The sequence below is a fragment of the Sphaerodactylus townsendi genome, linkage group LG07, assembly GCF_021028975.2.
Source record: "Sphaerodactylus townsendi isolate TG3544 linkage group LG07, MPM_Stown_v2.3, whole genome shotgun sequence".
In the NCBI taxonomy this organism is placed as follows: Eukaryota; Metazoa; Chordata; class Lepidosauria; order Squamata; family Sphaerodactylidae; genus Sphaerodactylus; species Sphaerodactylus townsendi.
In genome coordinates this window covers 55,246,664-55,259,049 of record NC_059431.1, presented here as the reverse complement: position 1 = coordinate 55,259,049, position 12,386 = coordinate 55,246,664, and the positions used below count along the sequence as shown (strand labels likewise).

At 43.9% G+C, this 12,386-nt stretch overlaps 1 protein-coding gene across 2 annotated transcripts in view; it reads left to right on the top strand.

Moving 5' to 3' along the window:
- Window positions 1-12,386, top strand: part of MCC (MCC regulator of WNT signaling pathway) — a 240,601-nt gene that overhangs the window by 132,035 nt on the left and 96,180 nt on the right. For both annotated transcript variants that reach the window (XM_048503353.1, XM_048503355.1), the window contains one exon: window positions 6,266-6,379. In XM_048503353.1, coding sequence (XP_048359310.1) covers window positions 6,266-6,379 — 114 coding nt within the window. The remainder of the gene's footprint in view (window positions 1-6,265; window positions 6,380-12,386) is intronic.

The window sequence follows — 12,386 nt, the reverse complement described above, 5'->3', positions numbered from 1 at the left end:
TTTTGAATGTAGAAACTACTTCCCCTGCTGCCTCATGCTCCACAAACCTGGTATCAGATGAATAGCTTTTGAGGAGAGAGTCCAGGTGTCATAATAGAGGTCTGTCTCTAATGGCCCCCAACTTGCCTTATGGGAAAACAGTGAGAAGAAACTTCAAAGATCTTACCTGGTTTGTATGAGAAAGAATGCTCCTTTAATTAACTTAGGACTGGCTAATTTAGGGACTTTAAAGGCAAGAGCCAGCCCAATTTTGCACAGAAATAAACTGCAGCTAATTTAGTTTTTTAAGTACTGGTGAAGTACACTTGTAAGATGTGCTAGCTGACAGCCTGGATAGCCCGTGGGGGGTGGGAAGGTTGTGGAACATCCCTTGCATGCCATCCTGTACTTCCTCCCCCCCCCCACTCCCTTTCCTTTGCATGGCACCCCTCCCCATAGATGGAACCATAGTTAGAAATATGTATATTTCATTAATATTTCACTATTCTCTCTGATATAGACCCAACACATCATCATCATCATCCTTACAGCAGCCTTGTGAAGTTGGCTAAGTTGAGAGTGTTTGATTGGCCCAAGGTCACCCAGCAATATTTTATGACTGAATGGGGATTTGAAGCTGGGTCTCCCAGAGCCAAGTTAAACACTCTAACCACTACACCACGCTGGCCCTCAAATGCAAGTAATGCTGTCTGGTTGACCATGAGGAGACTGATACTGGAGTTCTCCAATGACTATACTAGTTATTGTTTAACAAGAGTAAGGATGAAGTAGTACAATAACTTTCCTGGTCATTTCATCAACAACTTTGAGCTGCTTCATCAACAACTTTGAGTTGCTTCAAATTAATGTGGGTGGCTGGAAGGAATGTAAGGTAGCAGTACAAGACCTGATGCCAAGATACAATTGCATGAACCATGGTCTCAATAAAGACTGTGTCTTCCTTTCTCGTAAAACCTTATTAGAGTATTAAGGTGTGTCATTTTAAGATGAAGATTGCACCAAGGTGTTTCCTTTTCACATGTTTCAGTCTCTGACAAAGCAGAAAGCAATTAAAGTTTATTCTCTTAAGAGTCAGCCTTTTAAATATGCAAAGTCAATAAAACCACCACAGACAAATGCAGCCCTGAACTTAAAGGCTAATCTGTCATTAACAATGATCACTGCTGTTAAAGGGACTCTTTAGTGTTGAAGACATCTTGTTTTAGAACTTTGAGATAAATCCCCATATTTTGAGGGGTGTGTGGGGTTTTTTTGCTTGACTAGCTTTTGGCAGTCTTGCAAGATAATGATTGAAACTTGCAAGAATCCTGTGAACAATTGAGTAATTCTGTAATTCTATAGAAGGGTGTTGTGTGTCCAGTGTGACTTGGAATGAATCGCATGTATGAATCTTATCTCATTTGGAAATATTTGTGTCCTTATGGTTAGATCTTATTATTATTTTCTGTAAATTCCTTATATTTATTAGATATTTTGCACGGGGAGGGGGTATTTTAAGCAACTTAGTCTTACTTTATTTTTGCTAAACTGGTTGCTTTATTCTAAATTGCTTCTGCAAAACAGGAAGCTATTTAAGCATACTACATATACCATTGTGAACATCAAACAATCTATGTGTCTTCAGAAGATGTGACTTAAGGATTTGAAGCTCTATTTACAGTTCATCAACAGTAAGAGACTCTTGATTACACTGAATTAAGTGTGATTAAAATTCTGTTTTTTGTTGTAATATTGTCTAATTAAAGTACTATTGCAGTATTTTCTCACTGAAGTGCTAATGCTGGACTGGACAGCTTATATTTCTGTAAGTGTATTTTTGAAGCTGTGATTATTAGCAGAATGTATACGCAACCCAGCCAAAAATGAGGTGTGTTTAACTCCTATTGAAATCCCAATGTTTCAGAGTACAGTGTACTATTTGTTTAATAGATCTTCATTATAGTAACCTTTTCTGGACTGGGCCATATTTTTGCTTGTATATTTTTAATGTGCACATGTTTACTTATTAAAAAATTAATAATTGACCAGATATTTGTGTTGCTGGAAAATTCCTTTCACTAAAAGATAGCAGCTGAAAAGAGTTTGATAATATAGTGGATATACCAACATACCACAGTTGAAATGGCTATGATTACTGCCCAAGAAATACAACAAAATACTTGGTGGGTTGTTCACAAACTGACCATATTGTTATAGCAGTTTGTCTGTGAATTATCGCTTTGTCTTGAAATCAAAACTGACCTTTATCCTACGCGAACAAAAGAGGAAGAAAGAAATCTTTGACAAACATTCTATTGTCAAACTTCCTTTTACATGAAGCAGAATAATTTGATTTGATTTTACTAACATGTTCAATAAAACAGCAGAGGTGGGGCAGGGGAGGCTCAGAAACCCATGAAATTATAGAAGCACCAACTGCAGCTTTAAGAATTGAATCCCCTTAGAAGATGTTGTTAGGCAACCACTATAGTACTGTTAGTGGAAGCTTTGATTTCTGTCTGTAAAAGACAGGGGAAGGGAACCGGGTTTTTTCCAGAACTGTTTTGTCTTTGAGGGTAGACTCACTGGGACTAGGCCTGGCAGCAACCAATGGACAACTTGATACCATACAATTTGCATGTCTCACCCAGGACGGACTGATTACTACAGCTGAATAGCAGTCATCCCACCAAAAAAAAAATGTGGTATAGGTATTAGAGTCTCAGAATAGAATGTGGGAGACCTAGGTTTGAATCACCATTCTGCCTTGGAAGTGCGCAGGGTGACCTTGGGACACTTACACATTACAGTGGAACCTCGGTTTTCGCCGGTAATTCGTCTGGTGACTATTGGCAAAAACCAAAACCGGCAAAAACCAAGGCTACGCTGTCTGCGCAGGCGCAACACAAACAGCACAGCAAATTTATGCAAAAGTCGTCAATTTACGCAAAAGTCACCTCGGATTTTGTCGACAAGGGGTATTAAAGAAGCTTACAACTACTCCTTCCCTTCCTCTCCCCACAACAGACACCTTGTGAGGCTGATGAGGCTGAGAGAGTTATGAGAGAACTGTGATTAGCCAAAGGTCACCCAGCAGACTTCATGTGAAGGAGCGGGGAATCAAACCCAGTTCGCAAGATAAGAGTACACCACTCGTAACCACTACACCATGCTGGCTCTCAGTTGGCTAAAGGATGGGAAAGAGCAAGTCCAGAAAAGGGGAGAGCTTTGGGTGCTTTCAGGGAAGAAAAAGAGGAAAAATGGGGCTAGGGAAGATGAGATTTTAAAAGCCAATAACTTGGCGGCTAAACAGTGGTTGACTATTCAGTATGAAGAGATGTGATGAATTGGTTCAGGCTACAGGAACAAGAAAGTCACACCAGCCTGTTAAAACCTTTGATCCTCAGGGACTCTCTCTTTGTTTTCTCACCTAAAATGATTTTAAATTGCTCATTGAAAGAAAATTATTTTATGGAGGGATGGGGGTGTCCCTTTCTATCCTTATAAAGTTAAACCAGATAGTGTAACATTGTCTTGGTTTGATTTCAGATCTGAACCACCTGTATTGTGTGATGTAGATTGACTTTATTCTCTCACATATACTGATTTTGCATTACATATTTTGCATTATGTTTTTCCTTGATCTCTTGATGAAATTTGAATCTTGGATAACTCATATAACTGTTGAAAGTGAGATTCATGAAATGCATGAAATCAGTTATTGAAGGGTAAGAGCAAGGAAGCCTGCCTAGAAGTGATACAAGCAGTATAAATATGATGGCTAATTAACATTAAGACAGAGGAAAGTTATGACACAAGGTATTGCTGTACTGATAAGTTCGCTCACAAGGTTCCTTAGAAAGAGAAATAAATTGGTAGAAGAATTTACATAAAGCATCTGAATATGCAGGATATGGCTGTTGGGAACTAATTTGACTTTGCTTAGCCGTGTCAGTATTGGCTTATTGTGGTCATAGACCAGAATAAGAACATACAATCTGAAAGTTTCAAAAACTTCATCAAAAACAAAATTAAAATCAATTTCCAGCAATGAAACATATAGTGCAGCAGCATCTTTACCTTGTTTGGCATTTAACCTACTATGTACTTTGTATACAATGGTGCTAAACTTTGCTATCTTTCCCAAGAACAGAGGATTTTCATCTGCAAATAATTTTCAAGGTGTGCTTCATCCAAATGGAAAAATTTACTAGTAATAAATAAATAATCTTAGACCGCAACTCATTGTAGAGAGAGCAATAGAAAAAAATATGTATGAGAGACTCTATTTCTCCTAAACTGTCTGGACAAATTCTCTCTGAATATGGAATCTCATTGCATCTATATTAGCAGTGTCTTATATATGTTTGCTTTTTAATAAGGAGAGTGCAAGTTACAGCCTTTTTATTCCAGAGATATAATTCGGGCATCATAGTCTAAAATATCCATATTTTGGTAGTATCAATAATTTTTATATAATTTTTAGTTGACATAAGCCATCTGTAAAAAGAAATATGTTCCCTGTACTTTGGTTCGCTTTTAGTAATTTTAAACTAGATTAATTACTCTGAGACCTGGGGAAATAAACCCAGACACAACCTGAATATTGTAGGTCACTAAACTGGGGAAATTTTCACTCCTTTTACAAACAAGCATCTAAAACCCTATGCCTTTACTAATATTATGGTGTTCATATAGCCCAGGGGTCAGCAACCTTTAACACCAAAGAGCCATTTGGACCTGTTTTCCATGGAAAAGAAAACATTTGGATCCGCAAATACTTTTTGACATTTAAAATAAAGATTACACTGTATATATATGTGTGTGTTATATATATATAACCTTTACGCTTTGTATAAACAGTTATAGTGTGTTGCTTATGAATTGTATAAACAGTTATAGTGTGTTGCTTATGAAATGCATGAAGTGCTATTAAGCAGGCAGGAGAGTTTTGTTCCTCCAGATGGTTGGTAACCCTAAAAAGGGGCACTCACAATGGGAAAACCCACAGCATGCAACCTGACATGCTGTGGTTGGCAAACTCCAGGTAGGGCCTGGGGACCACATGGAATTGCAACTCATCAAACTATAGAACCTGTTCCCCTGAAGATCAGGATCCAGGAAAATAAAGGTCTGATTTGAAGAGTGGATTCTACGCTGTTATACCCCACTGATGCTCTTCTCCTCCCTAGACTCCACCCTTAAATCTCCAGGAATTTCCCGCCCTGGACTTGGCAACCCTAGGTGCAGCCCATCCTCCTCTCCTATCCCCTGCTCCCCTGCATGTGTGAACGCTTGACCCTGCCTCCTATGGCTTCTCCCCTGCATGCTCACCCACCAGGACTCATGGGTGATCTTGGTCTCCTCTAAGCAGACCACATCCATGTCCAACGCCTCCAAGAGCCACTGCAGTCCTGAAGGCCCCGGTCCGGCCCGGAGCCCTTTCACGTTCCAGCTCACCAGCTTCATTCTCGCCAGGAGGGAAGGTGGCAAAAACGTCACTTCCGCCCGCCCAAACCCTCTCTGTGCAAAGAGATTGAATAACAAGAGTTCCACACAAGTGCGCACTTCAGGTTCCCATTAGACACCGTTATGCGGGGCCGATGGAGAGCGGGAAAGCATGGCATATAAAACGGAAATAAAATGGACTAGGCTTAGAGGCTCTTTGTCTCCAATGCCTTTTATTCCCTCCGATTTTATTTGCTTCATCCTTTCATGGGCTATTCAGGTCCCAAGTCATGTGGAGCCGTAGTACAACGACAAAAGAGCCGCATGCTGCTCTGGAGCCGCGGGTTGCAGACCCTGTTGGCTTGGGATTGGCCCCTTAGGGCTCTGGGCCCTCCCCCCTGATTGCAGCCTGTTCTGGGCTGGGCTGGGCTGGGCTGTGCTGACCCTGCCCTAATCTATGGAACAGCTGAGGCCTGCTCCTTCTGCCCAGGTAATCTAGCCAGTTGCCAGCAGCTTGTCCTGGCTTCCAGGAGGTTCCTGTGTTTGCTGCTAAATTCAGGAGCAGGGTTGACAGTTGAGGGGCATCCTATGGTCTCTGGGCAACTGTCTGGACAAGGAAGGGGGGTGGGAAAGACTGTTAGGTGAAAGGAATCAGCCCTGTCCCCGGACAGAGATGTTGATAGTTTTTCTTGTTTCTTGATTTAAAAATTCTGAAATGTGAAATATCATTGTAGTCTTCAGTCATTTTCATGACCTATGTTACTTCAGAGTAAATCTAAGCAAGCCGCACATGATGTGGATCATATTTCAGTTAGCTGCTCCTGCTTATGTATTTCAGCTACACTTAGCAGCTCTGGCATCACTGAAAGGAGACATCGTTGAACTTAATAAACGCCTGCAGCACACAGAGCGGGAGAGGGATTTGCTAGAAAAGAAATTGGCAAAGGCACAGGTAAGTGATTTATTCAAGGTACTAAAAAGGTTTTTGCTATTACTACTTTGAACATTTTAACTGGGTTGAATGCATGGTTATAAGATAGGTCTTGGAAAAATAAAAGGGGGAGATGATTTTTTAAAAAATAGGAAAACAGCATGAAGTGTTGTGTAGGAAAAAATGTAAACATTTTTTCTATATGTGTTGTCAAGTTTGCTTTTTAAGAAGACATAATTAGGTTTGCATAGAGTCCCATGTATGCCTCTGAAAAGCAGAGCTTCTCAGACTGTGGGCTACTCTCCTAACATCAGTGAATGGGACACAGTCAAATGTATGCACTGAGTTTCCCCTTCCACTGATGTGAATTATCAGTTCTTCAGACAATTCATGGGTTTGCCTGTCATTAGCAAATTTGTTTTGAATTTGATTTGTATCAGATTACAAGATGGGTGCAAAATGATGCAACCCATCTGTCATGATTTTCTACTCCTTTTAGACTAGCTGTCATGCTGAGAGTTCTTTGTTTCAGTCTGTTTCAAAATATCAGCCACATATTCACTGTATTCTGAAACAACAGCTCCAACCCAATGCATTGGTATGGGTATCCCTATCCCTTCTTTACACGCTGCTCAAATATTTACATTTTTATTTATATCTATTTCAAAAGATGGTTACCCAACCTTTTTAAAAAGCTCAGAGAAGTTAAGATATTTGGGTAAGTTTTTTGGTTTAAAAGTGTATTTATGATATTTTAGGTTTATTTTAAACAACATAAACACAAGTTTTAAAATTTACCTAGCACCTCCCTCTGTGGTGGAAAAATGAGTAGCAACTGCCTAACAAGGGCCCACCCAATAAACATTCCAAATAAGGCAACAATTAAGGGATGGCACAGCTTTTATGGCCTTTCAGAAAGCTTGTAAAGAAGAAATGGGAATGTATTTCAAGGTAAGTAAAACAACATGATGCATATCAGGCCAAACATCATAATTTCATGTGTACTCTGATGGGGTTTGAACTGATGGTGACAGACAAGGAAAAAGGCCTTGGGCTTGGGTTGGGTAACTTACTGAATGTTCTTGCTTGGTATGCAGTGCTAGGAATCATCAGGAAAGGGAGAATAAAATTGCCATTACTGCAGTACCCATATACAAGTTCCTGGTGCAGCCATAATGTATGAAGTGCAGTTCTGGTGAATTGTTGTTTCTACTGTAGGTGGGAGACATCTTAGATGGGTGTCTTCTCCACCAATAGCAAGGAGGCAGGAAGTAGTTTTAACTTTTAACGGGTCACTTCCCCTTCTTTGCCCTCGAGGCCATTTTCCTTCAGTATTTTTTTCCTGCCTAGCAGGGAGGCTGTGCTTTTAGAGGCTCTCGCACTCTCAAACGTATGTGTGTGGTTTTTGGTATGCTTGAGACCGGCACTTAACAAAAAAATCCTCAGGCATTCAAAGGGGATTAAAAATCCTCCACAAACCTGCTCGAGCAGAAGTGCCTGATAGCAAAGGCGGGAACGAGAAGACCCACTCGATTGAAATGGCGCCGGGCTCTTTTACCCTCACCAAGAGAAGATCACCTCACGGCCCGGGTCGAGACGCACTAGGCCACAAAAGGACGGAAGAAGGGCACGACGGCTAAACGCCCAACAGAGTAGCAGCGGGCGCCGCTGAGGGACCTCCACCGCTCAAGAAGGCAAGAAAACCACGCTGCCGAGCTGACGCCTTCACAAGTGCCGCCGCCGAAGCCGCAGCTCCCAGACGAAGCCCTCCTACTCCTGACAGGGATTCGGAGCACTCCGCTCACCCCACCTCGACTTCTACCGCTGGAGGTGGCAGAACAACGCAATCCAGCAAGGGCAAGTAATCAGCCCCTGAAAGTGGTGGGGAGGAAGCTAAACGGAGCCCAAGACGCTCCAGGGGCTTCCCAGTCTGCTAACAGCCAACTGGATGGGTCTGGCAACAGGCTTCCTGCTGCATTTGCACAAATGCTGCATCGTTCGAAAAAAAGCCTTGGATGCAAGCAGAACAACTTTGGCCAACAGACTTAACTTCACTGTCCAGTTAAAATATGGGCTACTCGCCCATCGATATAGGGACCCTCTTGCTCTACATAAGAGGAGGAAGAGGAAGAAAGCAGAGAGGGAGATACAGGAGAAGGGATAGGTTCTCAGATACGGAGGACCCAGTTACTGGCTGAACAACCCCTCAATTCTTTTAAACAGGAAGATATCCAATTATTGATAAAGAAACGGTCTCGCCCTGGTCTCTGGCTAATACCAAGCAGACGAGAAGAACCCCCTACCCCTGACCTGATTGACAAGCCCTCAAAGCCCATGAAAGGCTTCCCTAAGGGAGACACCAGTTACTTGCCAAGACTCCAGAAGCCCAAAAATCTTCCCGGTACCGACATTGCGTGAAGTTTTATTCAGCTTTAATGGGCTCAACCCTACTAACTGCCATCGATAAAAAAAGTCTACCTATTACCACAACAATTTCATGCCATGTTAAAAGTCCCCAGTGGAGGCCCCAGTAGCAGTCTTGCACTCTGGAGCGCTTGGTACGGGGACAGCAATATTAAGGACCCCTTTAGACAGGAGATCAGAAGCTTCGCCTACTTATGTCCCATGACTGGCTGGCTGCCGCCATTAAGGCACCTTACACCCGCCTCCACGGTGTCCAGAGCGCTATGCATGGCTCAGCCTTTAAAAGGATCCTAGAGATGATCCCTGCAGAAAACACAGCAATCAGAGTAGCTGGGATTGAAAGGGTTCTCTAGCTAATGCATTCATAGCAGACGTTGACACTAGACGCCGCCATTGCCATGGCTGCCAGAACTATGGTCTCTAACATGGTGGCCAGGCATAACGCCTGGTTGCCCATGGCAGGCCGACATGCTTCCAAAATGCAGTAGCAGCCTACTCCTATTATGGGAACCGCCTTTGGCAAGGAAACGAACAGGTCTTAATTCAAAACAAAGACCAAAAGAAAGCTTGGCGCAAAGACAGTCAGACAGGATAGGACTTCTGCCCTACAGGAAATCAATTGGCTATCCAGATCCCAGAAAACACTCAACAGGTTTAACAGGGATCACAACCACCACAAGGGTACAACCAGAACTCCTTCGCAAGCAACCAACATTATCTGCCGCTGCCCACAAATGAAAAGCCCTTTTAAACCTGGTGGGAAATAAACAATGACTCTGATATCCCGTAAAGGTTGTCCAACTTTTCCAAACCTGGCAAGCATGCATGTCACTCACTGGACACAAGAGGTGATCGCAACGGGCGAATCGAGCTTACCAGCCTCTCGACACCTCTTTGTCCGTCCCCTCTCCTAACCCGAAAAGCCTAAAGAGCAAAATGCAGTACAACACCTCCTACAAATCCTGGCAGTGGAACACGTGTCCCCACAGGAGAAATGCTTAGGGACCTATTCAGACTTTTGCTACAGTCCCTAAGCGTTAACGGGACTGTGAGGCAGCTGCTGAACCTAAGATACGTAAATCAATTCATCTGACCCCCAAAATTCAAAATGGAATCACTAGATCCATCGTGCTTCTGGCCCCTAAGACCAGAGGAATTCCTCACCTCCCTGGATCTCCGGGAGGCTTAATTTACACATCCCTATCAATCAGGCCCACAGAAAATTCTAAGGTCTACTGTAGGAAAAGCTCACTATCAATTCCGGACCTTGCCCGGGTCTGGCCACTCGCCCCAGAACGTTCTCCAAAGTTCCTATATGGGGCCCATCATCCAGCTCAGGTAAAGAGGGATACACATCCCACCCCTATTTAGGACGACCTTCTAGTAAGATCAAAACCAACCTACAAGGTCTGAGGGACATCGCCAGAGTACAGGAAACTTCCAACAGTACGGTTTCTGATAAATAATGGAGAAAAAAGCCTTACTCATCCCAAAATGAGAAATTAGAGCACCTGGGAGCAATCATAGACTCCACAAAGAATGCAATTGTTTATCCCACCGAAAAGATCAGCAAAATAATAAGGGCAACAGCCGAATCCTGTCAGCGCAAAACCAACGCTGCTTCAACTGGCAAGCCTACTGGGACTGTTTATAATGGCCATCGATCTCAACCAATGGGCAAGGCTACATGCAAGACCACTGCAACTCTTCTTAAGGCCATTTCAGCTCGACATTATCAGAAAGAGAGACAGAAAACTCAATTGACATCGTGAGGTCAGAGACAGCTTGAAGTGGTGGCTAAACAAAACAACCTTCCAGCTGGGCAGATGCTACCTACACGCATAAAAGACTCCTAAATCTTCACAGACTCGAGCCTATCGGGTTGGGGAGCCATTAATTCACTGCACCCGTGTACAAGTACATGGTCCAAGCAGGAAGCCGAGACTTCCAATCAACTTGTTGGAGACGCCGAGCAGTGTGTTCCTGGCACTCACAAATATCTCTAGCTGAAATAACACTGCTACACCTGATAGTGAGAACAGACAACGTCTCAACCAAAATATACCTCAACAACCAGGGAGGGTCAAAATCCCCAAGACTGCACAAGGAAGCTTAAAGGTCCTCAACCATGAAAAAACACCTCCTGTCCATAGAAGCCCAATACATCCGGGGAATTCAAAGCGACAAGGCAGTACTGGCTACAGGCAGCAAAGTCCAAGTGGGCGAATGGAGGTTAAACCCCAGAGGTATTCCAATGGATCTGCCACTTAGGCCAAACTCCAAGGTAGACCTGTTTGCCACAGCGAAAACAAGCAGCTGCAGCTCATGTGCAGATACACTCACCACAGCGCCCTGGAGGTGGATTTACAGCGGCACCATGGCCACAGGTACCTACTGTATGCTCCCACCGCTCCCGCCATCACACGCCTTCTACTTAAAAAATAAGAACGGAAAAGGCACAAGTCATACTCATCGCGCCAAAGTGGGCCCAGGAGACCGTGGTACTCCACAATCCTAGAGATGTCAGTAGAACTACACTCTCCACTACCGTAATTTGCCACTGCACCTTCTGACGTTAGCGGCCCTCTCACATCCAGACCCAGGCTGGCTCAAGCTGACCGCTCATGCGTGTGAACGGAGAAAATTGAGTCAGAGAGGCTACTCTGCAGGAGTAACTAACACCATCCTGGCAGCACGCAGACGGTCGACTATCAACATCTACAATGCCTCATGGAGAACCTTCGTCCGGTGGTGCGCGGGTAGAGACCTGGACCCTGAGGCCCTTCCATCCGGCTATTACAGTTCCTGCAACAGTGGCTCTGAGAAGGACTCACTATGCCTACACTGAGAAGATAGATCTCAGCAATATCAACGGTGTGTAGATCAGTAGAAGGCAACACCATTGCCATAGACGCGGGTAAATTTCTTTGAGAGGTGTGAACGAGCCGTCATCAAACCACCGGGTCATACACAGAAGTTTCGTCATGCATAGCTCCCGCGATTGCTCATGCGGCTCTAACAAAACACCCCGCCAGACTCCATTCAAACGTCCCCGCGGTGGAGTCGCTAATAGAAAACCTTGCTTTCTCCTGGCGTACACCAAACCTGCGCACGCCCGGGTCCTCGTGAGCTGAGAGCCGCCATCCATCACCACAAAAATTCTGCATGATATTCCATCAAGATAAAGTAATACTGGGCGCCTGGACCCAGCTTTGTTCCAAAAGTCTCTGTCCAGATTTCACCTGTCAACAGGAAATCGAAGTGGTTGCCTAACTTCATGCCTAACCCCTCGATCCAAAAGAGAAGGAGGTGGCATACCTTAGAGCGTCCGCCCGAAGCCAAAGCGTTCATAATCAGGGACTGAGGGGCATTCAAAATCTGAAACCCTCTTTCATCAATATCATTGCCTTACCAAACATAGGGGCCCTTTATGTCGAAAACCAGCAGCGGCGTATAAGCACCACGCATCAAAGCTACCATCATTAGAGGTAGGCTTACAAAGCTGCAGCACTTCCATTCCACTGGGCATTACCGCACCTCTACCAGGAGTGCAGGCACCAACGCTGACATACCGCCTTAACAGAGCCTCAGTGGAAGAGGATAT